The sequence below is a fragment of the Lissotriton helveticus genome, chromosome 1_1, assembly GCF_964261635.1.
Source record: "Lissotriton helveticus chromosome 1_1, aLisHel1.1, whole genome shotgun sequence".
NCBI lineage: Eukaryota > Metazoa > Chordata > Amphibia > Caudata > Salamandridae > Lissotriton > Lissotriton helveticus.
The window spans coordinates 284,030,488-284,057,344 of NC_136057.1; the positions used below are offsets into that span (position 1 = coordinate 284,030,488).

General features: G+C 46.2%; 1 protein-coding gene across 1 annotated transcript in view; it reads right to left on the reverse strand.

The window, feature by feature from the left end:
- BRAF (B-Raf proto-oncogene, serine/threonine kinase) overlaps nucleotides 1-26,857 on the reverse strand; it is an 805,579-nt gene that overhangs the window by 86,393 nt on the left and 692,329 nt on the right. The window contains exon 16 of the mRNA XM_078668198.1: nucleotides 19,060-19,191. Coding sequence (XP_078524324.1) covers nucleotides 19,060-19,191 — 132 coding nt within the window. The remainder of the gene's footprint in view (nucleotides 1-19,059; nucleotides 19,192-26,857) is intronic.

Sequence of the window (26,857 nt, forward strand, 5' to 3'; positions counted from 1 at the left end):
GTAGGTGTATTTTAGAAGCACCAGTTGAGTACTTTTAGCCTTTGTTATTTATGTATGTATTTATCTATGGTTTAGGAACCATACAATGCTCTTACAGTATTATTTTATTCTACTCTTTTTACTGTATGCATTACATTTTGCAACCAGTTTTACGATTGTAGCAGTTCATTTCTTATGCTTGAGAAAGAAGACTGTTCAATAAATCCTTTTATTGAAAACGTCCGTCTATCTATTTCTCTGCACCTCTGGTGAAACGAAGCATGCACGATTGACTAAGTAAAATAACTATCTATTGTTTCCATGACTCTGATGATCAGTTTTATCTTGGGGAAACAAAGTTGTCATGTTTATGCGGTTGTCAGAAACTAAATCGCTTCTTGTGAACTCGAGATCGTTTCTAGTGACCTCTGAGCTAGCTGGCACTCACAATTAAGTCTAATATATTCGATAGTGACCTAGTAGACATAAGTCATACGTCACATCTATAGGATATATTATTCCAATGCGCAGAGCCTATTGGGAATATAGGAACTACACTACAGTAGTTATTACCCCCAAGCATTAAGATTGATTGAGTGTATAATGTTTTGCTGACGGGACAGTTGAGGAAGTTATTAGCCCATTAGAAGTTGTAAGGCTGGAGAAACAACTGACTCAGATCATTGTTTGAGTTAAACAACAGGTCAATAGGGGAGCAGACCAAATTTATCCGAACGACAGGGCAGACCAAGGTGATTCACCTGGGTATAGGAGTGAAAGTGCCAGCGGGAACATATGGCAGGATCGCCACACGGTCTAGGTTAGCTATCAATGGAATGTTAGTTTTGGGAGGATTACTGATTCAGATTACAGAGGGGAATCAAAGTGGTACTCCTGTATACTACCCAAAGAGGGGATGGAGCATTTGGGAGCACTGGAAAGAAGGTATGGGTGCATCATATCATCCAGGAAACAAAGGAGAAGCTAAAGGGATAATAAGTCAGGGAGTAGGAAGTACAGATGTTGCTCTTTTGAAAAGCAAATTCTAATGTGCCTGTATTTATACCTGCAGTGAAGCTAACTCTGCGATCATGAATAGGGGATCTCTGCCAAAAATGTGGTTCCAGGTCGCCCTGATGATTGCAATGGTGGGAGCCAATTGGGTACAGGCAAATGTATACAAGAACATCACCTCTGATCTCCATGACTTTTGAGCACTGCGAGCAGCCAACATCACAGCAAATGAAGGTGCGGTTTCACTTTGCAATGTGCTGGTGCCTGGATGCAAATGGATGGCTGCTAAAGTGATGACTTGGAAGGTGAGGAGTCAAACAAAATGCCATACCTTTGAACTAATTGAGTTACAATGGATGCCTGCAAGGGCCCCGGCTCTGAAATTTATCATGAACATGACATTTAATTACAGTAATGAAATTAGGCCCTTTAATGTATCTTCTTTAATTTATCACTGTAGGCAGTATGAGTACTCAAAGGAGAAGATTATTCTACCATGTATTATGCAGCTGAGAAGCGAATGACGAGAAAATTAGGCAACTATTCTGTAGTTAGATATTGGATAGGATGCAAGGAAGCTCTGCATGCAAGTATTATTAATCAGGTCATATTACAAATTCACGTCACCAAAGGGAATTTGCATTCTTTGATCCACATAGGGCTGAATAGATATAATAGGTATGGTCCTTGTCAAAATTGGGCATTAGGACTCATGAACGTACTCATACAAACCACAGAGGAGTAAGTGAGATGTGGTCTAATGTGACCAGCATCATTGATATAAGCATCCATGTATTATACCTACCTACTAAATTTGAATGGGAAGTCCAATTCACCATTAAGTTACCTCGATTAGAAGCTATTGGGCAGTATGCACAGATTGATAGCCTAAACTTGACAGACCTGCTACTTATACAAAATAAATAGATATTCGCATGAATATTGGTGCCAAGCAACTCATGCATACCACAGTATATTCAGCAATTAATGGACCATCACTGGTTTGACATATTTCTTGGTAAGGCACCTGCAGCATCAAGTTATACATAAGCACTAAACAGCTGTATGTTAGAGTGAAGACGCGTAATGAAATGTTTACTGGACCCCATAAGAATCTACCAATGAATGTACTGAAATGATTTGGTTTTTGCATGCATTGACACTCATCAAAAGGGGTGGAGTGTAGTATATAGGGAACAGTGTGAAGAAGACATTGTGACATGAAAGGGTGAACTAGTTAGGCAGTGTTGATGAGTGAAAATGCATGTAGAAAACCCATGTATCACGCTGAGATAGCGGAGAATCTATTGATGCTTATTTTTGCTATTTCCAATACACACAACTATCTGCCAAGGCGATGTGTTTATGGTACCAGACTGAGGTGCATGGGCTGTGCAAGACATACCGTTGAGGTTGAACTGACCTTGGACATGCCTGGGAGTAGCTGAAGGCCATGGGAAGGGAAAGTGCAAGACAGAGCTGGTATGAGTCAGGATGAGCCGGAGTGACACTGTTAAAACCACAGGAGCAACAGGAGGTATGGGAAAGGAACATGATGTTGTGTAAGCCAACTTTTACTGTATAAAAGGAGGGATGCAGATCCCTTGGTGACAGATCAACCATTACCCACAGCTGCTTCCCCCAGTCACGCCATTCCCAGGAATGGAATAAGGAAGAGTGGGTGCTTCACCGTCACTGTGCTATCATTGCACTGTACACAGACATATAGAGATGTAACAATTTTGCCAGTTAGTTGAAAGGCTATATTCTCCTGTGCAACAGAATTACATTTGATTTTCTGCACTGTTCAGGAAGGACATCAAGATCTGGCTCTTCAGATGACCCCAGCACTCAAGGGCTGCCCCCCGCACTCAGCACCTTGAGACCCTCACGGGTGAGTAGTTGCACTTTACCAACCCTGATTGATTGATTGCGAGTGGTTTCAACCTTCTTGTTACTAGTGCTATTATTGTGCTAGAATTATATTATAAACATACATGCGACTATTCTGCTAATGTTTAATGCGGAGATATGAATTTGTGCTAGGATTTCATTGAAGCTACATTGTACCCACTACCGGTGTGTTGCTCCTTCCTTAGTGTCCTTATTGATTTGTACTTTATTGACACGGTTTGGGTTGGTTACCAGCAGCCGGTCCTATACACAGATGTCCCTCCCAACTACAGAATCAATATCTTATATTTCAATGTGTTTTGGCCATAATAAAATTGCAAAACATTGATATTTTAACGTACCTCAAAGGAGGTGGTAATTCATTTGCAAAGGGGAAGGGGTCCCACTGGTAAATATAACTTTGGATCCCACTTTGTGAATGTGAAAAAACTAAACCTCTGTTATAGAGTAGGCAGTGGCTCAGGAAATCGTCAATAAACCAAAGTATAGTTTTCTTTTTAAACAAAGTACATTTTCCTTTTAGGAAAATGAGCTGCATTTTCTAAAAAGTTTGCATAGTTGAAAAGTAATCAGAGAGTAGGCCACCATCCCTGTGATGGCCTCCAATCGTAGTGAGTTATTATTCATGAAGTAGGTTGCATTGTGTCCCGTAGTGATCAGATTTTTAAGAACGATCCATTAGTGAAAGGTCAATACTTAAAAAATCTTTACTGGTCGCAAAGATACTGGTTGCAATTTGCTGCCAGTATTTTGCGATTATATATTTGTTCATCTGGCCCTATATTTCCAGCAGTCCAGGAATTACTTGCACATGTTTTCCCTCTCTTGGACAGAGGGCTTATGTATGATCTCACAAGAGGTCTGCATGTGTTGGCAGGCCGCAGACTACGGTCACTGTTAACTCACCTGATTAAGGCCTTAGGACTTTATTATGCACTATGGTCATCTGGGGGACCAATTCACTGTTTTCCCAGTCTGCAAGCCTAAGAGTCTGCCAGCTGTTTCAATCTAATATTATTGGCATTTGAAACTAAGAGATAAGACTCACCAGAACCCCCTCCATCACTTTCCTTCATAAGGGGTACTCCCATACATATCGCTGCCTTCATATATCACTGTGCAGTAATCCTCCGACAATACTGACCCGTCTGGTACATTACAGTTTCCGGCTAGGCAATATATTCACAGACAGGCAATCCTGATCTCATGTTTACTCCACTATGCTAAGCCTACGAGACACAAGACTAAGGCTGGCTCATTACATGAAGGAGAAGGTACTCTTCTACGTCCAAACCAACTGCACAGAGTTCCCATTCTGATTTGGAAAGGACTGACCCTCAGAGTAATGCAGTCATAGCTAGACCCAGAGGGACAATATTTGTTTATTAAACCCACTATGGAACAGCAAGTTCTAGGCATGATTTATGCCCCATTATAAGACAAAAGAAGTATTTTTTAAAGGACATCGCCAGGTTCCTGCTCCCCCTATTCCACACTAAGATATGGCTAAGAGGGAAATGAAATTTAGTGCTAGACAAATCAACCCACCCAACAGTACACTGTCTCAAAGACAAACAGCTGCTGGGCGATCGACTGACAGATTGCTGCCTAAGTAACATGTGCCAACTAATGCACCGGACTGAGCAGGATTACACTGTCACTTCTTACACTAATGCGATATGTACCTGTATGGACATTCTTTTAGTCACCGTCTCGGCGCTTTGACATTTAACAGACTGTCACGAATCCGATGACGAACTGCGGACTTTGTTGCCCTTTGACACCGACAAACTACTCACAAACGTCATCTTGTCCTTTGTACAGGAAGGGAGCCCTTTAAGAAAAAACAACAAGAGGAATCCCAGGGGGCCTGGCCCGTGGTGCCGTTGGAAACCAACCTATCAGAAGAGCAGGCAGCCAACACAAGAAGGCCGGACTTCTCTCGAAAGATGGAAGCTGTATTCCCTGGAGCAGGAAGAGAGTTTGTGGCGTGGACGGTGATAGAAGGCAGAGAAGGAATTTTGTACGGGGCGAGCAAGGCAGTTGCAGAGGAAGACGCCGAGGCGAGAGCTGCTGCCGCAGACGAAGACGTCAAGCCGGGAGGCCAATGGAATCGCGTCTCGCCCAGCCACCCCACAGGAGGGGGGTGGCTCGCCAAGGTACGGGCGAAACTCTAGGGGTTCACGGGACACAGGAGGGGGAAGGGGGTTGCTTAGAGGGAGGTCACATCGGGGCTCACTTGGTGCCGGGTTAGAGGTGATTTATACTCTCACTCCTTGTCCCTTGATATAGGAAGTACCGCCTCCTCACCACTGATTCCGGTGTTGTTGTTTTTTCTTCCTTCCCATCTACGCCAGTATAACCAACTCCTGGGAAGCGGACACCGAGTACCTAACCCCAAGTCCATGAGAAGCCCTGGTGAAGAAGGACCATCCCAACCAGGAAGCCTGGCCTGAAATCCAATAGACGTTTGCCTTGTTTTTTATTGTTTATGCACAAATAAAACATCCTAAAGCACGACCATCTCTCCCGTAATTCCTTTTTCTTTGGCTACCATCTCTCTGGTACCAGTCCCTAGTTGCGACAAAGACACAGCTATAAACCCGAATAATCTTTCTCACCACGATGCACTTCATCTGACCTCCTGAAGCACGGTGACCTCCTCCTGGGCAGCTGCTGCGGACCCGGTGGTCAGCAGAATGATGAAGCGGAATTTAAGGGTTGGTGCCTGCAGGGTGCAGGTAGTGGCTCCTCCACTTCAAGAGAGATGCTGATGGCTTGGCGAAGTGTGAGAGGCCCTCTGAGGCTTTTGGAGGAAGGATGCACAGCTGCAGGATGAGTGAAGATGTCACAATTGTCTGGACAGGAACAGGCAGACAGGGTTTGGAGCCAAAGTCACCAGTAGTCTGCAGTTCTCACTTCTTTGGCTCTTCGTGGTCCTTCTTTTTCTTGTGTTAGGGGAATCTGCATTCCTGGTGTCAGGGGGCCACCTAAATACTCAAGTTAGGGGGTTGTTAAAGGGAGTGAAGAGAAGTAGTAGACAATGCGCTACTTACCCTTGGGGGTCACCACACCCCCTATATGACCACTTCCTGTGCGTAGTGAGCATAACCCTGTACCATAATTTCTAATTCCAGCAAAATCAAAATGTTGGAACCCCTCTTTCACAGAGCACATCAGGCATCCCACCTTAGAGGAGTGACTGGCCTGGTAGTGCACTATGTCTCCTTGCATAGCTAATTTCCCACCTGACCTGGTGCCAAAGGTCCACAGGGCAGGTTGTGGTATCTCCCATGACTGGGGAAAGCCGGAATATCAGACGCGGCAGGGACTTTGAAGTCCCTGGCCTTGGTATGCAGATTCACTAGCCATCCTGCTGGAGGAGGTGTGGAAACTTTTCTCCGGAAACAAGATTATTTCTGGTCTCAGACAGCACAGGCTCTCACCAGCAGGAAACGTCTGTGGTGGTAGGCTGGACGATACTAGTCAGCTAGTAGGTTTTCAGGGGACATTCCTAAGGTGCCCTCTAGCTGCAAAACCTAATAATTCCACTACTGGCATCAGTATTGATTTATTAAGACAAGTTGTTTGATACCAAACACCATAGGTTTCAGTGAAGCCATCATGTAGCGGGGGAAGTTGTAATGACCAGTGCCCAGTACATATACTTAAGATAGCTTTCCTGTTCATGTGTACTATCTAGCAATTCAACTAGACAGCATAGGCGCATATCTGCTTATGCAGACATGTGCTTACATATAATATAATGCAACCTTTCTTAGGGCTATAGGCCTGCTGTAGTGGTGACTTACATATATTGCATGCACAGTCTATGGACATGGCACACAGGGTGTGTGCCATGTCGTGTTTACAGATTTGTCTGCACCATTTCACGTAGCCTGCGATGGTGGTCTGCATGAGTTTAGTGGTGGGTCCCTTAGGGTGGCACAATCAATGCTTCAACCCTCAGGGACCCTCTTTAGAACCCAAGTCCAAGGTATCATGGGCACCATTTACTAGGGACTTAGAGGTGCTGATAGTCTCGCCAACTGGGGAACAATTGCACATTGCGCTTTTTGTCGTGAGTGGACACTTTTCGTCGCGACTGGAGTTGCGGTCTTGTAGACATCTTTCTGCCTATATCACTTCTGCCCAGAGTGCTGAAGAAGATCAAGCGCGACCTGACCCAAGTAATTCTTGTGTCTCCAGACTGGGCACAAAGAGTCTGGAATCCCGCGCTCTGAACATGGCCATCGATCCTCGGATCAGACTGCCTCCTCGTGAGGATCTTCTGTCAGCAGCAGGAGACGGTCCTTCATCCAAACCTGTCCAGCCTCCATCTCCTTGCGTGGAGATTGAGCAGTGAATGTTGACAGTTTTCAACCTTCCTCCCAAAGTTTGTAACGTTATCTTGGCAGCCAGGCGTCCCTCCACCAAAACGGTATACACTTTTAAATGGAACAGATTTGTGGCATGGTGCACAGCAAAGGCTGTGGATCCCCTTTCTGACCATCTTTCTGAGGTTGTCCTCTTCATTCTTTCCTTGGCCTGCAGGGCTCTGCTCTGGGCACTCTTAAAGGCTATCTTTCGGACATGTCAGCCTTTCTTCGCCTTTCTGATTAGCCTTCTCTTTTCAAGTCCCCTAGTGTAAATCGTTTGCTTAATGGCATTGCTCACCTGTTTCCTCCTATTCCTTTCATAATGCCCCTGTGGGACTTGAACCTTGTTCTTACTTGCTTTATGTGCGCTCCTTTAGAGCCGCTACATAATTGTCCTCTCGGACTATAGACCCTGAAAACTGCCTTTTTGATTGCCATCACCTCTGCTTACAGGATAAGTGAGCTTCAGGCTCTTTCTTCTAAATCTCCTTTCCTGGTTGTTCATCCGGACAAGGTTGTCCTTCGCACTAGACCTTCTTTTCGTCCCAAAGTGGTTACCTGTTTCCACATAGGACAGACCATCACTTTTCCCACCTTCTTCTCGCCCTGCATCCTTCTAAAGAGGACAGGCTCCACCGTCTGTATCCAAAACTTGCGCTTTCATTTTATCTGGATTGCACAAAACAATTCCGGGTGGATGATCAGCTCTTTGTTGGCTCAGTGGGCGCCAAGAAAGTTTGGGCCGTGCAAAAACTAACCATCTCTCGATGGGTTGCTTTTTGCATTAAAATGTGTTATTCTGTGCCGAAAAAGGAACCTCCAGTAGGGTTGCACGCCCATTCCGCCAAGGCGACGGCAGGCACTACTGCTTTGGGACGTGGAGTCCCCCTTCATGACATCTGCCAGGCAGCCAAATGGGCTTCATTGCACACTTTCACTAAACATCACTGCCTGGACAGCCAAGTCCGGAGAGACGGCTACTTTGGCTGCTCCATTCTTCAGGACTTCCTGGTGTGAAGTTGGTTTGCAGACCCACCTCCAGGGTTGGTATTGCTGGGGTATCTATTCTAAGGTAAGGAATCCATAACTAATAGTCTCTTTCAGATGAACAAGTTACTTACCTTCGGTAACACTATATCTGTAAGAGGCATATATTAGGTATGGATTCCTTACCGCCCTACCCCTCCTCCCCGTTCTGCGAACTGACTTCTAGAGCAAGGGACTCCCTTTCAGGGCCCTAGTTTGTGCATCAGTGGTCAGTGTCTTGCATGGCTCTGCGCTTCTGGTGTGGAATGCCGTGTAAAGAACTGACATTAGCATGCAGGGGCGGTGTCTAAATAGATACCGTGATATCATTCCAGCGATCACAAAGCCAATTACGAACATGGAGTTGACCGAGGGCAATAGTAGTGATTATAAAGTGTTTTCCCTGGTTTGTTGAACTAAGATTTGAAAATGGCTTGCAGCAATAATCGCTTTCTGCCATGCACAAGCTGTAAAGACCTGCACAACTGGAATTTAAAGCTCATTCTTCAAGAAGCATGGCTACTTCATCAGCACTTTATTTGTAGAGCTGCAACATCGAGGAACATGCGCACCTTCACAATACTCTACAGCGTGGAAGCAGTAGCAAACAGAGATGCAGTGGTGGGACAGGCAGGTATGTTTCATAGATATACATGCCACCTTTCTCCCCACTCATTTCTACTATGGTTTTATGATTCCGCTATTTGTGCTATGAAATTGGAGGTGTGATCCACTCTGAGAGGGGGCGTGTCATGGAGCATTCTCACTTCACAGGCTGAAGTTTGGGCCTTTTATAATGAGGTAAATAGATTATTAACGTGGGGAATGGTCAAAACCTTTCCTTTTTTTTTTTTTTTTTTTTTATTGGGTTTTTTCCAACATTTATAAAGCCCCCCCCCCCCCAAGTCAGACAAGTTCAGCATAGAATGTTTCACATATAAACACAGAGAAATTAGAAAGATGAATTCATACATTGTACATTAATGGCTAAATAGGTTAAACAAACAACCAAAACATTTCCCATCTATTTGGGGAGATAAAGATAACATCAAAATAATTATAGATTTCAAATAATATATAACGATAACAATTTAGATTTGCAATAATTAGATCCCACAGATTATGGCCTTATGTTACAGAGAATTGATTTGAGATTGGGACCACTCAATTAGAGGATTCCAGATTTTCAGTCCCATGGCCCTCCGTCTTCTGCCTTTTCTTTTATATATAGCCATTTCTAAGTTAAATATAGCTAGCAATCTAGAAAACCATTGTTGAAAAGATGGTGGATTAGGGTCTAACCAGGCAGAGGCGATACAGATTCTTAAGACCGCCATGGCAATAAATATTAGTTCATGTCCCGAGGATGGTTCTGCGAGATTAGTTGCCCCAAGCAAAATCATTTAATTAGAAAGAACTATTCCGGTTTTTAAGATATCAGTTAGAAACCGTTCAATGTTCAGTTTTAAAGAGGATAGATTTGCACGGGAGGAAAATATGTGTACACTGTCCGCATTAGATAATGTGCATCTATAACAGCAAGTGCCTCTGCCACTCCCCCATTTAGCGATTCTATCAGGGGTATAATACATAAAAAAGCAGGTTTTATAAAACTGTGTTTGTAGTTTGGTTGACATAAGGATGGTTTGAGATAAATCATAGGCATAATTAAATTCTTCCGTGGTGATTGTTAATTTTCCCTGCCACTTCTGTGCTGTTTTCTCGAGATCGTTCGGAAGAAGGGATAACATGTGAGAGTACATCTCACCGATTGTGAATTTTTTGGTTATTTTTAACATTTCTGCTATCGGAATTTTATTAAGTGAGGTATTTTCTCTAGTTCTTCGTATTAGGAAATCTCTAATTTGCAGATATTTAAAGAAATCCCTCCACTCCAAGTGATATATTTCCCTCAAGGTTTCAAACGAGAGTAGCCCTTCGTTTGCGAAGAAACATCCAAAATGTGTAATTCCAGTTGTAGTCCATCTTTCAATACAGGCTCCACTAAAGATTTCAGGGAGGACCGGGTTATTGCTTAGAGGAGAGTAGAGCGAGAGTCGTCCTATACCCAATAATTTCCTCACAGCTTTCCACGCTTTAAACCCCCCAGTAAGGTCTTTAGACGGACCTTTTTGTGGTAGCTATCATAGAGAAATCGCCACAGATACCCTTTGCTCTTATTACCTAATACCAACTGATGGATTGAAGGTTGGTCTTCCCCTGAGATTGTTTCGTTATTATCTAATAGTAAAAAGAGTTCATGATTATATGAGAGCATACAAGCCCAATAATATAACTTAAGGTTTGGGAGGGCTAAGCCTCCTTTTTCTTTTGGAAGAGTCAGGAGCTTGTAGGCTCTTCGAGGTTGTGAATAAGACCAAATAAAACTGGAAAAGGTGCGCTCCATCAGTTTGAACCAATATTCAGAGATTTCCAGGTTGATTGCTCTAAACATATAAAGTAGTTTAGGGAAGTATACCATTTTTAAAGCGTTTACACGGCCGATCAAAGATAAGTGTAAATTATTCAGACAGTGAAGATCTTTCTGCATTTTATCTAGCAGAGGGCTCAGATTTAATTCGACCAATTTATCAAGTTTGGAGGAAATACATACCCCTAAGTAGGTAGCATTTGTTATTACTCAAGGATCTACCATGAAGCATTTATCATTTAAGATTATTTGGGTTTTACTCTGATTAAGAGCGTAACCGGCCATATTACCAAAGTTCTTAGCCTCAGTTTCAATTATAGGTAAGGCTAATGCCGGATCTGGTGTTACTATAGCTATGTCATCGGCATAAGCAAGAGTTTTGGTCATATAGCCATGGGTCAGTATAGGGGTAATACCAGCATTAGATTCCAGATTGCGAATAAAGGGATCAATGTAAATGGCAAAGAGCAGCGGGGAGCATGGGCATCCCTGTCGAGGTCCCCTTGATATTGTTAATTCTTTAGAAAAATTGCCGTTTCTCATCACTACAGCTTTAGGGTTGATATATAGTTTTTGTACTGCCTGAATGAATTTTTTTTTAAAGCCCAGATGACCCATTGCCAGCCACAGAAATGACCAGGAGACCCGGTCAAAGGCTTTTTCGGCGTCTAAAAGGATGAGCACCATTGGGTCTCCCATCACCTCTGTGCTGTCAAAAAGGGTGATCACTCTATGAATGTGGTCTGTAGTTCCTCTTCCAGGTATAAACCCGTGCTGGGACTTTGAAACAAGTTTGTGGATTAATGGTGCCATTCGATTCGATATTAATTTAGAATATATTTTTGAATCCACATTGATTAAGGTGATGGGACGATAGGAGCCCATCTGATTCGGAGGTTTATCTTTCTTCAGGAATACTACTATTTTCGCTTTTGACCATGATCTTGGTGGTTGTCCCCCGTTAAATATGTGCTCACATAGACCTAAGAAAATCTCTTTGATTTGATCTAAAAAGATAATATAAAACTCTAGAGGGATAGAGTCCAAGCCAGTTGCCTTTCCTCTAGGAAGAGCCTTGACTGTCTCTACAATTTCTTCCAGGACCGGTATCTCCTCTAGATCATCTCGGTCTTCCTCAGTAGGTCTACTGGGGGTTGCCTGATTTAAGTATTCTCTCATACTGTCTATATCGACCCCTCCTTCCTCCGAATATAAGGTGCTGTAGAAGTTCCAGAATGCTTCTCTGATTTTATTACTTTCAGAGATTAAGCCTTCCACTGGATCTAATATTTCCCGTATGAAGTTCTGAGATGTTTGTTGCCTCATACGTATGGCCAGCTGATGGCCAACTAGTTCGCTTACTTCGTAGATTTTCTCGCTATGTGCTGTGGCTTTTTTAACTGCTTTGGTGATAAATATATTCATAATAGCAGCTTTATCAATTGCTACCTGATATTGTATTTTAGTGAGCTCTTCTAACGTTAAAGAATTATGGGTTGCCCTGATGAGTTCTTCTTCAGAGCCCTGTAATTTTTCCAATAGCGATTCATGCAGGTCTCTGGCCAATTTGTTAACCCTTATTGAGTATTGTGTAGTTTCCCCTCGGATTCCTGCTTTTAGAGCGTCCCACACTATCTCTATAGAAGTACTCCCTAGATTATTTTCTAGAAAATTGGGTATCCACGTTCGCATGTGATTGCAATAGTCTTCTTCAAGGAGCAGGGATTTCTCGAAGGTCCAATTTCTTGGCTTCTGGGCTATTTGTATTAGCTCTAGGGTGCATACTAGAGGATTGTGGTCAGATAGTACTCGAGGCAGTTTTTCTATTTGTATGATAGAGCTTAATGACTGTGATATAAAGAAATAGTCAAGCCTAGCATGCACCCGGTGTGGATTTGAGAAAAAGGTGTAGCCAGGATCCTCAGAGTTAGAGATCTGCCACCCATCCAGAAGTCCGTGCGTATGACATAGATTTTTGAGGGCCTTGAACACATTAGGTTTCCTCCCATGATACACCCAATTATCTTTCACTGACCAATCGGCGGGTAAATTAATATTGAGATCCCCGCAGATGAGAACTGGTAATGGCCAATGTACGAGTTCACTAGAGACCTCATTTATCAGGGTGGGATCGTCACAATTGCTTCCATAAATCGAGCAGATGGTAACTAGTTGTGATTGTTCAAACTGGCATTCTGTGATTGCCCACCTCCCGAATTTATCTGCTTTAGATCGGTTAAAACTAAATCCTCCGCCTTTAGCTAAGATTGCCACCCCCCTGACACGAGCTCCCTGAGTAGTAGCACAGATTAAATTGTACCCTAATGTTTTTAAAAGGTGTAGCTGTGAGCCTTCAATATGCGTCTCCTGCATACATACTATGTTGGGGCATGTAGTTTGTAGACCCACTGCAACTGCTTGTCTCTTCTTAATGTCATTTAGGCCGCAGATATTAAGTGACATACAGCCTGATTCATGAAGCGAAATAGCGCCCGCAATGGCAGCGAAAACGCAATTGCGGGTGCAAAACATGGAATCGGCATTCATGTACGAAATAGCGAAATCGCTAAAAAATAATAGCGAGCGGAATAGCGATTACGCTGTAAAAGTCGCAGACTCCGGGAAGTCGAGCATTAGCGAAAATGAAATAGCGACCAACCACGGAATCTGCGATTTGAATAGCGAAACGCAATACTGTCTCAATCGGCATTCATGAAAGAAATACATTAGCGAAAAATCGCTAAATCGCACATTAGCGCGGCGCAATTTAAGGACAACTCAAAGCAGGTGGTAACCATAAAAGCCATGATTAACCAAATTTTGAAAAACTGTTAGCCAATCACCAACAGGTCCAGGCCTGACCAATCACACATAAGGACATTCAGCAGCAGCAATAGGCGTTCCACAATGCCTGGGATGTACATGGTGGTGAGGCGGCGAAGGCTACAGCGAGCAGCACGGAGGAGACGCATGAGGCAGGCACGGATTTACCGGCAGCGGGTCACCTTGCTGGGGCAAACCAGAGAACAGATTTATGCCAAATACAGGCTGAATGGGGAAATGATCACCTGGCTGATACAAGAACTCGACCCCATCATGCAGCACCCAACAAGGCGAAACAATTCTGTGCCCACACATGTGCAGGTATTGTGCAGCCTGCACCTCCTGGCATCCGGCAGTTTCCAGGGCATAGTAGCCGCTGCTGGGGGGATTTCCCAGCCCACCATGTCACGCTGCCTCCACACTTTTGTTGACGCCATGCTCACCCAGCTCCACCAGCACATCACATTTCCCACCAGCCAACAGGATTTGGACCTCACAAAACTACAATTTTATAATGTTGCCCATTTTCCCCATGTCCTCGGCTGCATAGACTGTACCCACGTCGCCATCTGCCCACCAGCTGGCACGGAGTATATGTACCGCAACAGGAAGTCCTACCACTCCCTCAACATACAGATGGTCTGCAATGCCAAGACCATCATCACTGACATTGTGGCCCAGTACCCAGGGAGTACCCATGACTCCTTTATCTTCAGGCACAGCGGACTCCACACACGACTGATCAGGGGAGAGTTTGGGGAAGGACACCTACTTGGTAAGTACACTTTGTCGACAATGTCACATTGCTATGAAGTAACTGCGCTGCACAGGCAATCAACATCTGCTCCTCTCATTCAGGTGACAGTGGCTACGCCCTACGGGAATACCTCCTGACCCCTTACCTCAACCCTGCCACACCTCAGCAACGCCGCTACAATGTTGCGCACATCCGGACAAGGAACTGTATTGAAAGGACATTTGGCCTGCTCAAGAGCAGGTTCCGTATACTGCACAAGACAGGTGGGGCCATGTATTACAGTCCTGCAGCGTGCTGCCGCATTGTGGCTGTCTGTGCAATGCTTCATAACATTGCAACCAAGCGCCGGATACCTGTTGACATCTCAGGCAGTGAATCTGAGGGGGACGACCGGCCACCAGCACATGCGCACCATGCACGCGGGGAGAACCCAGCTGAAGGCCACAGACGTCGCAACCATATCACAGCTAACAATTTCTAGCCCACCCCCTTCCCCCACCCCACATATCACAATTGCATGCAAACTGTAATGATTACACAAGGCGTATGTGTGCACCAAAATAAATGTATTTGTTTGAATCACAAAAAATATAAATGGGTGTTCGTAATAACTATATACAAAAAGCAGTATTCATGCATACTGCATGGGACGCTCCATTGCAGGCTTAAGTTCAGCCTGCGTCTGTGTCCCTGTCACAATGTCATTGCCGTCTCCGGCGCACAAGTTGCTGGCGCCTGGGAGCCTCTTCCTCTTCCTGGGCAGCTGGAGGTGGGGCAGCCCTTGCGCTGCGCCTAGGTGGGGGGGCCTGCGCGGCAGAGTGGCTGCTGACACTAGAGGTACCCTCACTAGCATCATCACCCCCCACAATTGCCGGAATCACAGGTGCGTGCAGTGCGGTGACCGCGGTTGTCAAGTGCTCCAGCACCCGGGTGATATCTTCGCAGCACTGGACGAGTTGGTGCTGCTGGGTTAAGGAGCGGCGCGCAAGCAGGGCGGTGGCATTTGCCGAGGAATAATTTGAGCGGCTGTTGGTGGTCAGCCGGCTCAGCAACTGGTGGTGGCGCCTGCCAGCAACACTTCGGTGCTTCACCAGCGCAGCGGTGTTGTCTTCCATTGCGGTGGTCATGCGGTCAATGGCCGCCGTCATGCGGTCCACCCTGTCGCCCACTCCCGCAACATTGCGGCCGATCTTCTGCAGCTGGAGCTGGATGGCTCCCTGCTGCTGCGACTGGCGCTGGTGTAAACGCAGCATGCGCCGCTCCACACTCATGCATGCGTGGAAGTGGCCATTGCCCCTCCTGGTGGTCGGCCGCTGTGTAGCCGATGTGGCTGGCCCAGATGGTGGTGGACGAGCTGCAGGTCTTGCAGCAGCTGGTGTTGCAGGTGCGGCAGGTGTGGTGGGTGGCCTGGCCTTGGCAGCTGGTGGGCCTGAGGCGGATGCTGCAGGCAAGGTGGGTGGCCTAGACTTGGCAGCCGGTGGGCCTGAGGCGGATGCTGCAGGCAAGGTGGGTGGCCTAGACTTGGCAGCCGGTGGGCCTGAGGCGGATGCTGCAGGCAAGGTGGGTGGCCTAGACTTGGCAGCCGGTGGGCCTGAGGCGGATGCGGCAGGTGTGGTGGGTGGCCTGGCTGCTGGTGATGGCGCTGGCGCAGGGGCTGGTGGCTGGGTGGCAGGTAGGGATTCCTCCTCCTGGGCCTCCTCGTCGATCAGCAGCCTCTCACTGTCGCTGCTATCTCCTGCACCTGTGAGGGTAAGTGGATACTCATTAGGTGCATGTGACTGACAGACGTGCAGATGTTACATGCATGCTGGGTGTCATTCCCTGGGTGGCTGTGTATTTGCGCACTTTGGAACCTTTCGGGCCGCATTGTGGTAGTACTACATTGTGGACATACTACGTCTCCCACAATGCTTCAGGGCATTTCCTGATGCACGGCATGACTAAGGGCCAATGAGTGAGCCTATTTGGTCATGGGCGGTCATAGGGACAGGGTCGCAGTCGCATGCCACTTACCTTGGGTGTCTTGGGTGGGGCGGGAGGAGTCCAGAGGGGTGACGCCAACACACGCCTCCCTCTCCAACGTGTCCTCTACCCGGTCCTCCAGGGGGGTGTTGGGTGGGACAGTCGGGCCACCTCCTCCGGTGCCTGATGCCTCACCAAGGCGCTCCGCAACCCTCTCCTTGGCACGCCCTCGGAGGTCGTACCACCGCTTCTTTAATTCCTCAAGGGACCTGTCCGCAACTCCCACAGAGTTCACACTTGCCGCAATCCCCACCCAGATCCTCCTCTTCTCCTGCTCCGGGACCCTCCGGGAGTTTGCACCAAACAGCTGGTCGTGGTTGGCCACCACACCCTCTATGAGGTTCTCCAGCTCCTGTTCCGAAAATTTCAATTTGCGCTTTCGGCCAGCGCTGTTGCTGGGTCCTGCCTGCTGGTCCTCTGCCATAGCGGTCGCTATTTCGGCGGGCTCGGGATGCGCAAACGGCGAGTTGGTGGCAGCTTTCTGTCGTGGACAGTCGACAGTTGGCGTCACTGTGGTGTTTGGGGGTGGGATTTGGCTGCTTCCTGGTTGTGATGTCATCACGGTGCTCGGAATGCGTCTTCCCGTTTTCCTGATCCCGCGAGAATGCGACTCGCAATCCCGATCGCACGAGAATGCGACTCGCAATCCCGTGCAATCGGGATTGCGAGCGCAATCTCGTGCGATCGGGATTGCGAGTCGCAAATCCCGGTCGCAGGTAGCCGGAAATAGCGATTATTCTGCGTTTTTGGTGGGTCGCTAACGGCTTTAGCGCCCGCATGCGAGTCGCTATTTTTTCTCAGATAGGTACATGAATGCCGTTTTGCGTTTCCTCAATAGCGAGTCGCTATTGATCGCTATTAGGGACACGCAAAACGGCCCGTACATGAATCAGGCTGATAATCTTTAGTGCCCCCATTTGTTTATGCCATCCATCTTAGAAAGATATTTTTCTATAAAAAAAGTGTTAGCTATATCTTTATGATTTTCATTTTCTCTGTCATTTTTAAGATTCCTGTCTGACTTTCCCCCTGAACCCCCCCCACCCAGAGGTTCCACCGACCTGTCCTACCTCCCGAAGCCTCCTCTTTCCCTCCCCCCACCCCCCACCACCTTTGAAGGTTACCTGACCCTGTCTGGACCAGGGGTGTGACATCCGTGAAGGCGGGCCCTGCGGGCTGAGATAGTTTAATAGAGGGTATTATATACCTATCTAGACCTAATGAACCCAAGCCTGGATAAAATAAAAAAATAGAAATAAATAAATAAAAAAAATAACATTTTGTACATAATTTTATAAGCTACATATGTTTTCTGTCCTGTTTAATCAATCTACTTGTTCTCGATGCTTCTGCAAAATATGATTCCTGATATATATTTAGTGGAATAGTTAATTCAGCTTAATTATTCCTTCTATAGGTTTTTTTTTTTTTCTTTCTTTTTCCCCCTATGGTTTTACATTATTTCCCTGAATTTTGTAGCCCAGTCCCTGAGATTTCTCGTAGGTAGTTTTCTGCCTGCACTTCGCTATTAAAGCTTTTTGTTGACCCTTTGAATATGATTTTGAGGCGTGCAGGGTTTTGCAAAAATACTTTTGCTCCAATTTTTCCAAAGGGTTCAAATAGCTGGCGCATTTTCCATCTTCGCTGGACAGTAGAGTGAGCGAAGTCCGGTCTAGCAAAAAATTTGAATCCCTTATATTCTCTTTGAGTAGTCGGTCTGGCGAGGTCATAGATTGCTTCACGGAGAAGGAAATTACCAAAGTAGACCAATATTGCCCTGGGATATTGATGTTGTTTGTTAGAGTGTTTTGATGGTGTTAGGGGAAAACGATGAGCCCGCTGTATTTCTCTTTCCATATCCCAGGCTACCAACTCCGGAAATGATGTTTTAAGAATATTGATCATTGCTCCTCTAGCATCGTTTCCTTCGAAATTTTCTGGGATTCCAAGGAATCTTACATTGTTCCTTCTAGATCTATTTTCATGATCTTCCACTTTTGCCATGAGATCCTTTATTATTCCAGCTTGTTCCTTTTCGTTTTTTTGGAGCATCACAATGTCTGTTTCGAGATTCTCAGTACGAGTTTCCACCATGACCAACCTTTCCTTATGTAAGTACACTATACTGCTGTTTCAAACTTACCGAGGGACTCCCATCATGGTAATGGGGAATGATTCAAGCATGTTAATCTATGAAAAATCCAATGCTGGAGAACTTTAATTATTCACATCTCCTCAGCTTATTTTTATTATCTTTGTATGTTTTTGCTCATTAAAATGTTCGCAATTTTTTAATTTGGCTTAGAATTTGTACTGTGTTGTGTTCTCAGCTTGACAACTTTTGAGGCTGCGTGAACTTAACACATACTTCTCTGGGGTTTGCCTGCTACTTGTGCCACTGCTACCAGCATTTCAGCAGAGATTCCTACAAAATGTGTTTTGACCGTACCAGGTTGTTTACTGATTTGATAGAGGTTACCTTCTCCCAAATAAAGAACCCAATTTCTGACATGTATATATACAAAATAACTTCTTTGGTTTTAACTCTTTCTGTTGTCACTAGCTGTCATATGACTTTCTCCAGGACCATTTCAGATGGCTTGTTCTGCAATTTTATACTCAGATCCCTCTAAAATTTCAAGATCATAAATTACACTTCGAACTGAGTAATTATGTGCAACGAAGACGAAAAGCCACATCAGATCAACACATACCTGGTCCCTGTTGTTGATATTAGAATATGGTAACTGCCCCGACATCAGTTCATAAAGGACAATCCCAAAGGCATATACATCCGACTGAAAGCTGTAAGGATTTTTATCCTGCATTCTAATTACCTCGGGTGCCTGCAGAGTTCAAAGAAATAACAAATATAAGTATTAAAAGAAAGCAAAAGATAAAATATAAAATCGCATCTGGTGTCCATAAAATGACTATACTCTTAAAATTAAGAAGTGCTACAGATTATCTTCAACGACTGAGGCGGTACCAAATTCACCATCAGTACCGCAGAGGTCTACAGTTTACCAAGCTGTAAATATATCATGCAGCACTTACCACATTATCAAGTACAGTTGCCTTTGTACTGTTTGTGAGTCTTCAAGGTGGATTTATACTGTTATTAATGTACTCCATTCAAACTGGTCAAATACTTAAGTATCGTATCGTATTGTATCTTTATTTCAACAATGATTTGTCATAAAAGAACAGCAATAAAACAGTACAGATGATACAATAAAAGGTTATGAGGTTAAAAAACACAAGTAAAACCAAGCCATACAATTACTAGTATCAAAACATATCAGATAAACCACTTTCCCGACTAAAAATGTGGGGGCAGCCCCAACACAGATCTAGAATAGTTCCCTCTTTGTCCCAGCTTATGGATTAGCCGCCAGTGGCCTTCTGATATTCCACATAGCTGCTAAAAACTTAGTAACAGCAAAGACCACGACTGGTGACAAATCAGACTTTAAAATTCTGAATACATGTGAACAGTGTATTATCCCCAGGTTTTTACATATCGGGATAATCCACCTCCGTCTCTGGTTCAGATAAGCTGGACAAAAGAAAACAGCGTGCACCTCGTCTTCCAGGTCAGCGGTGCACCCTGGACAGTTCTTAGGAGATGCTGGGCACCACTTGGACGTGTTTGATCTTATAGGGAGGAAGCCATGCCGCCACTGAAGAAAAAGCTTCCTCAAGGCAACGGGGCTAACATCATCCAAATCATTCTCAAACAAATAGAAATCCTTGGTCAATAAGAATTTAGCCATGAGAGTTCCCAGACGAGAGCTAGAGACCATGCGAGCCCTATTACTGTCGCGGAACAACTGGACCAGCTGTCTCCATGAAATTCCAACGCAAGTGTGCTCCGGATCGGACCACAACGGAGCCAGGCCAAGCTTCTCGAGTTCCTCTCTAACGTGCCTAAACCACGGAAGTTTACCCACGCTAGGCAGCCCCAGGACTTCAATTAGCTCTTGCCTGTAAATATTTAGCTCTGGGGAAACCCAAAGTCTCCTCCAAAAGGTTAGGGATCTGAGGGCCAGTTCTTCTTCGATTGGTCTGAGGCCAAGATCAAGTCTTAGCGGCACTAGTGGGGTACTCGGGGGCAAAGCTACTAACTGCCTTAGAAATCTGTTCTCTATTACAGGGATCGAAGGGCCACAGTTGAATCCACACAACTCAGCCCCGTATGTCACTGCCACACGAGCCCGTAGTTTGTAAATTTCCAGTGGAGGGCCAATCGGCTTAACCGATGATTTACTCAGGAGTTTCAATATGCCCCCAGCTATTTGGGTCAGCTTAAGTTGTGATTTCAGCTGGTGTTCAACCCAGGTAAATGATTCATTAAGGGTGAGACCTAGATAATCAAAAGTGTGTACCCTTTCTATCCTCACGCCCTCTATGACAGGGTTTGGGCGTGTTTTAGCGGTGGGATTAAAGATCATAAATTTGGTTTTTAACATATTGATTTCCAAACCCCGCTCCCGACAGAAACAAGACTCGCTGGATACCCATAGGTGTCTTTGAAAGTAATAGGGTATCATCCGCGAACATAATTGCGGCGATCCTCGACCCTGCAAGCTTGGGGGCATCACTGTCTAATACTGCCTCCAGATGTGCGATTACCCCGTTGACATAGAGGCAAAAGAGGGTAGGCGCCAAACCGCAACCCTGCCTTACCCCCCTGTCAACGGGGAATCGAGCTGACAGCGAACCATTACTACCGCACCTGACCTGTGCATAGTTCTCAGCATGTAGTCTGATTAGCATGTTCAGTAGTGTGGGTGGGACACCAAGCTCCCCTAATACAGTCCACAGTTTCTGACGTGGCACCAGATCGAAAGCTGCACGTAGGTCTACGAAAACTGTGTAGAGTGACCCACCCCGGATCTTGACAGTTTTCCAGTAAAGCATATATAGACGGAAAATCTGATCTGTTGTGGAGACATTCTTCCTGAACCCGGCCTGATAAGGGCTCAAGATAGAATGCTCCTCTGTCCAGTCAAGAAGACGATTTAAGATCAACCTAGCAAAGAGTTTTTGGGACACATCAATGAGGCTAATTGGCCTGTAGTTGGCTGGGAGCAGAGGTGAACCCCTCTTAAAGATGGGTACAATCTCTGCACCCAACCAAGTACTAGGCACCTCCATGCCACCCCATATGGTGTTAAAAATAGCTGTTAGATAGGGAGCCCAGACCACAGGTACATGCTTTAGGAGATCACCTGGTACTTTGTCTAGGCCTGGGGCTTTTCCTGACGGTAGTTTGAAAATAGCAGTCTCAACCTCCCCCACTACAAACTCGGGTCCTGATGCGCCTCGCAGGGAGTTAGTGGGGGCTGGTCCCTGCCAGTACCGATCTCCAGACTGAATGTCTGCCCGGTATAAAGCGTGAAAATGCTCTTCCCACACCTCAGCAGCAATGTTTGGGGCTATTGCCGCAACAGGTTCAGCAGACCATGTGTTTACTATTTGCCAAAAGTTTCACGCGTCTTTTGTTGCCAGGGTCGTTACTAAATTAGCCCAGCGATCCACTTCCCACTCTACTTTAGCATGGTGGATTAACTGCCTGTATGCAACCCTTCTTAATTTGATCAGTGCCCTATTGTGATTTTGTTTCAGGGCACTGAGGAGCTCTGTTTTTGCCTTCCTACAAGCCGAGTTAAACCAGGTAGATTTTTTACCAGGTTTTTTCCCTTTTCCCATAGGATTCAGGATCCCGGCTAGGCTAATGATCAATTCCTGGTGCAGAGCCCCGAGCTTTGCAAAGGATAAAGGGGGAGTGTTCTCAGAGATCAAGGCACCTGCAGCTTCCAATGCCGTAACTACATGGGCATAAATTTCAGCCACTAACTCTGGGCGGGTTACTGCTTTATCCCATCTAATTCTTCGTCTATTACTTGAGAGGAGTGCCTGATTATCTGGTCCACTCCCACTCCTGTAGCTATCTATGGGGAAACCCGGGAAGAGGAAATCCAAGATCAAAGCATTATGATCGCTATCAACCCTGTCTTCCACCTTAAAATCCACGACCTTATCCCAGGCACGGGTCTCTACAAATATATAATCCTGGCGAGCCTCATGGCCTGGTTTATTATAAGTGCACCTAGCAGGTGTGTCTGAGATTGCACGTCCGTTGCATGCCCTTATTGATTGATTTAAAGTCAGGGGAAGAATTTGTACCGCCAGTGGGGCCCAGGACTTCGGCGGAGATCCCACCACCGGGGGAATTTTCCAAAGGTCATCTTCCTCCGAAATTGCGCCGTCCATTAGATCCGCAAATGGCTCAAAATGAGACTTTAAGTCGCCACCCACCACAAGAGTGGGCCCCTGAGGGATCCTGGTTAGGAACAGAGCGAGCTCATCGATAGTTTTAGCCTCTGCTGAGATACTCACTGGTCTAGAGTAGACATTAACCAGCGCAAGTCTGGAGGCATTAGGCCACTCCAGTAGGATACACTGTACATCCTCCGAGGAGGTGTCTAAGATCTTTGCGCTACACCCCAGATGTGTTTTTACCCAAATTGTTAGCCCCCCGATGGCCTCCCTCCCCACCCCCCCCTTTGCGGGCTTGGAGAAACTAGCAAAACCGGACCAGAATTGCTCCTCTCTTGCCCACGTTTCTTGAAAGAGGCAAACATCGTTTGTGTCGATAAAGGAACCCCATTCTGGGCAGGCCAATTTGTTAGGTAACCCTGCAATGTTCCAAGACAGGATTTTGAGTGGTCTATTATCAGTGGTTGTGTTTGGGGGTGGCATAGAGTATTGCTTCACCACTTTTTGCGTACTTTCCCTAGTTAAGGTAGCATCCCCCATATCGGGGCAATCATTATTGATTGGCCCTCGCGGTACCCCCTGCGGTTCCCCCTTGTCTTTGTGCGGGTCTGTACCCTCCTCCACTGTCAACTGATGGTTCATACAACTCGACGGGTCAACATGACCCCCCCTCTTAGTTCGGATGATTGTCAGTCTACTTGGTCCAAAGAGCAGAACCTGTTGTTGTGGAAGAAATTGGTGGGCATGGAGGTCATGTAAGGGTTGGGCCTCTGCCCTCCATTGTATCTCCTAGGACCCACCCTTGTCCAGCCCTCTTCGGGCCCTATGACAGCTGGGTCATTTAGGGGAGGGTAAAAGAAAGCCAGCGGGCGGGTCTGGATTGTGGTGCCAATTGTGGCACCCGCCCAATTACAGATATGAGAGACTATCCCTCCATCCCTAAAGTTAACCAGAACACAGTCCCCCTTGATGTTTTTGCTGGTTTGCCCCACCCATTGGACCCTTCTAACCATGACTATTTCAGTTGCCTTGTGCGATGGCAGGGGTCTGTGGATGTTTAACCAACTAACCACTTTGTTTTTTAGGGAGGAAAAAGATTCTGGGGTAAAGCCGCTGAGCTCAGGGACTCCAGTAAGAACCACTACCAGGGGAGCCGCCGCAGGGGGCAGGATGACTACCTTGCTCCATCTTACACAGCCATCCTCTGCGGTTGACCGCTCCACCCTTTCCCCATCCGTGCCACTACTTCTAGAAGGATTTACTCTGGCTCTACCTACCGGTGCCTGGGCCACAGTAGGAAAGGCTACTGGAACCATATTAGAGGACAGTGGGACTGGGGTTTGTGCCGTGTTAGGGGAGCTCCCACTGGAGCTGTGGTTAAAGTAGGGGTGGGGACTATGGTTGTGGGTAGCCCCCCACCAGTAATGACATGACACTTGTGAGTAGCTGGGACCGATTTCAGATAGTTCGTTATCTCCCCAGTGGCCGTTTCTATGGTTAGAAGTCTGCGTTCTACGCGGTTGAGTGTATCGACCAGAGGTTTCAACAAGGATTCCAAGGTGGTTCCCATTTCACGGATCAGATCATCCCCCCTTGCCTGCGCCATAACCCCACATCTAAAAGTAGTAGGTTGCGATAGCATTGAGACCTGGGGTAGTGGATTCATGGCATCATTAGTTGTCGCATGGGCTTATCTAATTGCTACTGGGGCAGTAGGATGAATAATTTCAGAACCCTTGTCTAATTTCGGCTCCCCACCGCCCCTCGCCTGGGGGCCTCGCTTCCTCTGTGGTACAGCCCCTTCTCGAATTCCCTGGGACTGTCTGTTTGCAGAATCTATCCCGCCCGTTGATAACCCCGTGCTATCATTAACAACAGTAGGTGAAAGTACTACCACCTCAGGGACAGCCAGCAAGGAGACACTAGCCGCTCCCGGGCTGCTGCCGAGATCTTGCAAGACAGCAGTGATAGTCTGGTCGATACTGTCCAGCAAAGCAGCACGGGATCCCCTCTCCCTTTCAGGTGTTTTGGCACTGGCAATGAGTCCCAGCCATGATCTTCTAGCATTGTCAATACTTAGGGAAATGCGTTTCTCCACCAAAGCAAGTTCATTAGACAGAATCGAGTTTGCTCTTATCAAGAAGTTATCCAGTGTACCCACTACCTTCATGCTTGAAGCCGTGGCCTTGCTTCTAGTCTCGCGACACTCCATTGCTTGAGACCGCTCTAATCCTCAGCTCTGGGTCTGCTGAAAGTCCATGGGGAAATCAGGGCCAAGAAAGGTGTCCCGGTCCGGTCCTGCACGGTCTGGAACGGGCTAGAACAGGCCTGCCCTTGGCCCGGGCTTTGCCCGGGCGCGTCCCGCTGCCGGAAGTGCAGGAGGGTTAAGTAGAGGAGGCAGTAGGCGGGAAGAGGGCGTGATGAGGGCTAGGTGCGTCTGGTGACTCGCGCACTGGCCTGTGGTCCTCGCAGTCCCGCAGCGAAGTATTGGGCTCCTCCACTCTGCTCAATCAGCAGAAGACCCAGGTGTGCGCTCTGTTCAGTGAGCTGAAGCAGCGTCTCTCAGGGTTAGCAGCTAAGGGTCCCGCTGTGCAGAAAAAAGAACTTAGCTCCCTCTGTTCGCGGCTACGAGCGGCTCCCGCTGAGCGGGGGCGCGAGCCGTATGTATACTGGCAGGGAGGCAGAAGGCGGGAAGAGGGCGTGATGAGGGCCAGGTGCGTCTGGTGACTCGCGCACTGGCCTGTGGTCCTCGCAGTCCCGCAGCGAAGTGTTGGGCTCCACCACTCTGCTCAATCAGCAGAAGATCCAGGTGTGCGCTCTGTTCAGTGAGCTGATCAGCGTCTCTCAGGGTTAGCAGCTAAAGGTCCCGGTGTGCAGAAAAAAGAACTTAGCTCCCTCTGTTCGCGGCTACGAGCGGCACCCTAAGTATCACAATAAATCATATCTAATTCAAAAATGCATTGGGCATAGCCATTTATTGGCTAACTTAACACATTCAGCCCCATCTATAACTGTGATATGCGATTTAGGAGGATTTAGGAGACGTTGCACGCACGGAATGAGTTGTAGAACAACCATTGGAGCTTCTAACATAATCTACTAACTGGTGATATGGAATGATCAGCTATTACTACATCGTGTGGTGCTGTGCTGATCAGGTGAACAGACCAAGACCAAAAGCTCTGTGGGGGCCTCTCTAATGAAAACATTACATCTATAAACGTTTGGATTTGATGTCTGTTGGCTTTTCTTTCTGAAACTTTATTTATCTTGATTGGACATGCTCTCTAGCACACAAGCAACAATACATAATGATGATGGCGGAATTTAATACGGTGGGGAAAACTGACTTCTACATACAGGGTAAAATCAAATTCAGAATAATTAGTACCCTGCTGACATCCCTACTATGCATACTTAAGTTTAGGAGAGTCGGATCGTCCTACAGAGAAATAAATCCAATTACCTGGGTACTGAGCAAATGGTGAAAACAAGAAGCAACAGAACTTGCATCAAGTGTTTCACTGACACTGTAGAGGTAAGCAGTGAAATGTCATTTAATATGGCAACCCGACAAGAGAAACTCTCGGAGAAGGAGAAGTGGAGCACTTGTAGAAGGTCATGGTTGCCAATGGAGGCTATGGCACTATAATGTGTCAGAACAGGTATCAGTGAGACAAACGGTATTCTTATATCAACACCTATATGGCTCTGGATAAGGTTTATAGGGAATATGTTGGAGTGGCCCTAAAGGGCAAACAGGCAATAGCAGCAACATGATAAGTTGCAGCAGCAATGGAGCTCATAATGACTGTTGCTGGCTAGAACCTCACTAATCACCCCATAGTCACCAAGGTGATTGGTATCTTAAAAAAAAGGAGAGATGCTTGGAGGACTGACGTGACATTAAGGCCTAAGATTAGTGTACATGCTGCTAAAAGCAAAGGCTGTTAAATGAGGATCCGTACACAATGCACTTATGCTCACTAATTCAGTGTTGGTCTCTGAGACCAAAATATTAATAATCTTGTGCAACTAACTAGTTTGCACTGCAGAGGAAGTAGATGGATCAGCTGTTGTAGTATTCGTAACATAAATGTAGGCAGGTTAAAAGAAAGAGTTGTTTGCAGATGGAGTAACTGATCTTTCACTCACTTAATTACCAGGGCTCAACGATAAATGCGTATTATGGTATTTACAAACCATAGAAATGTGAAGATCTTTTCT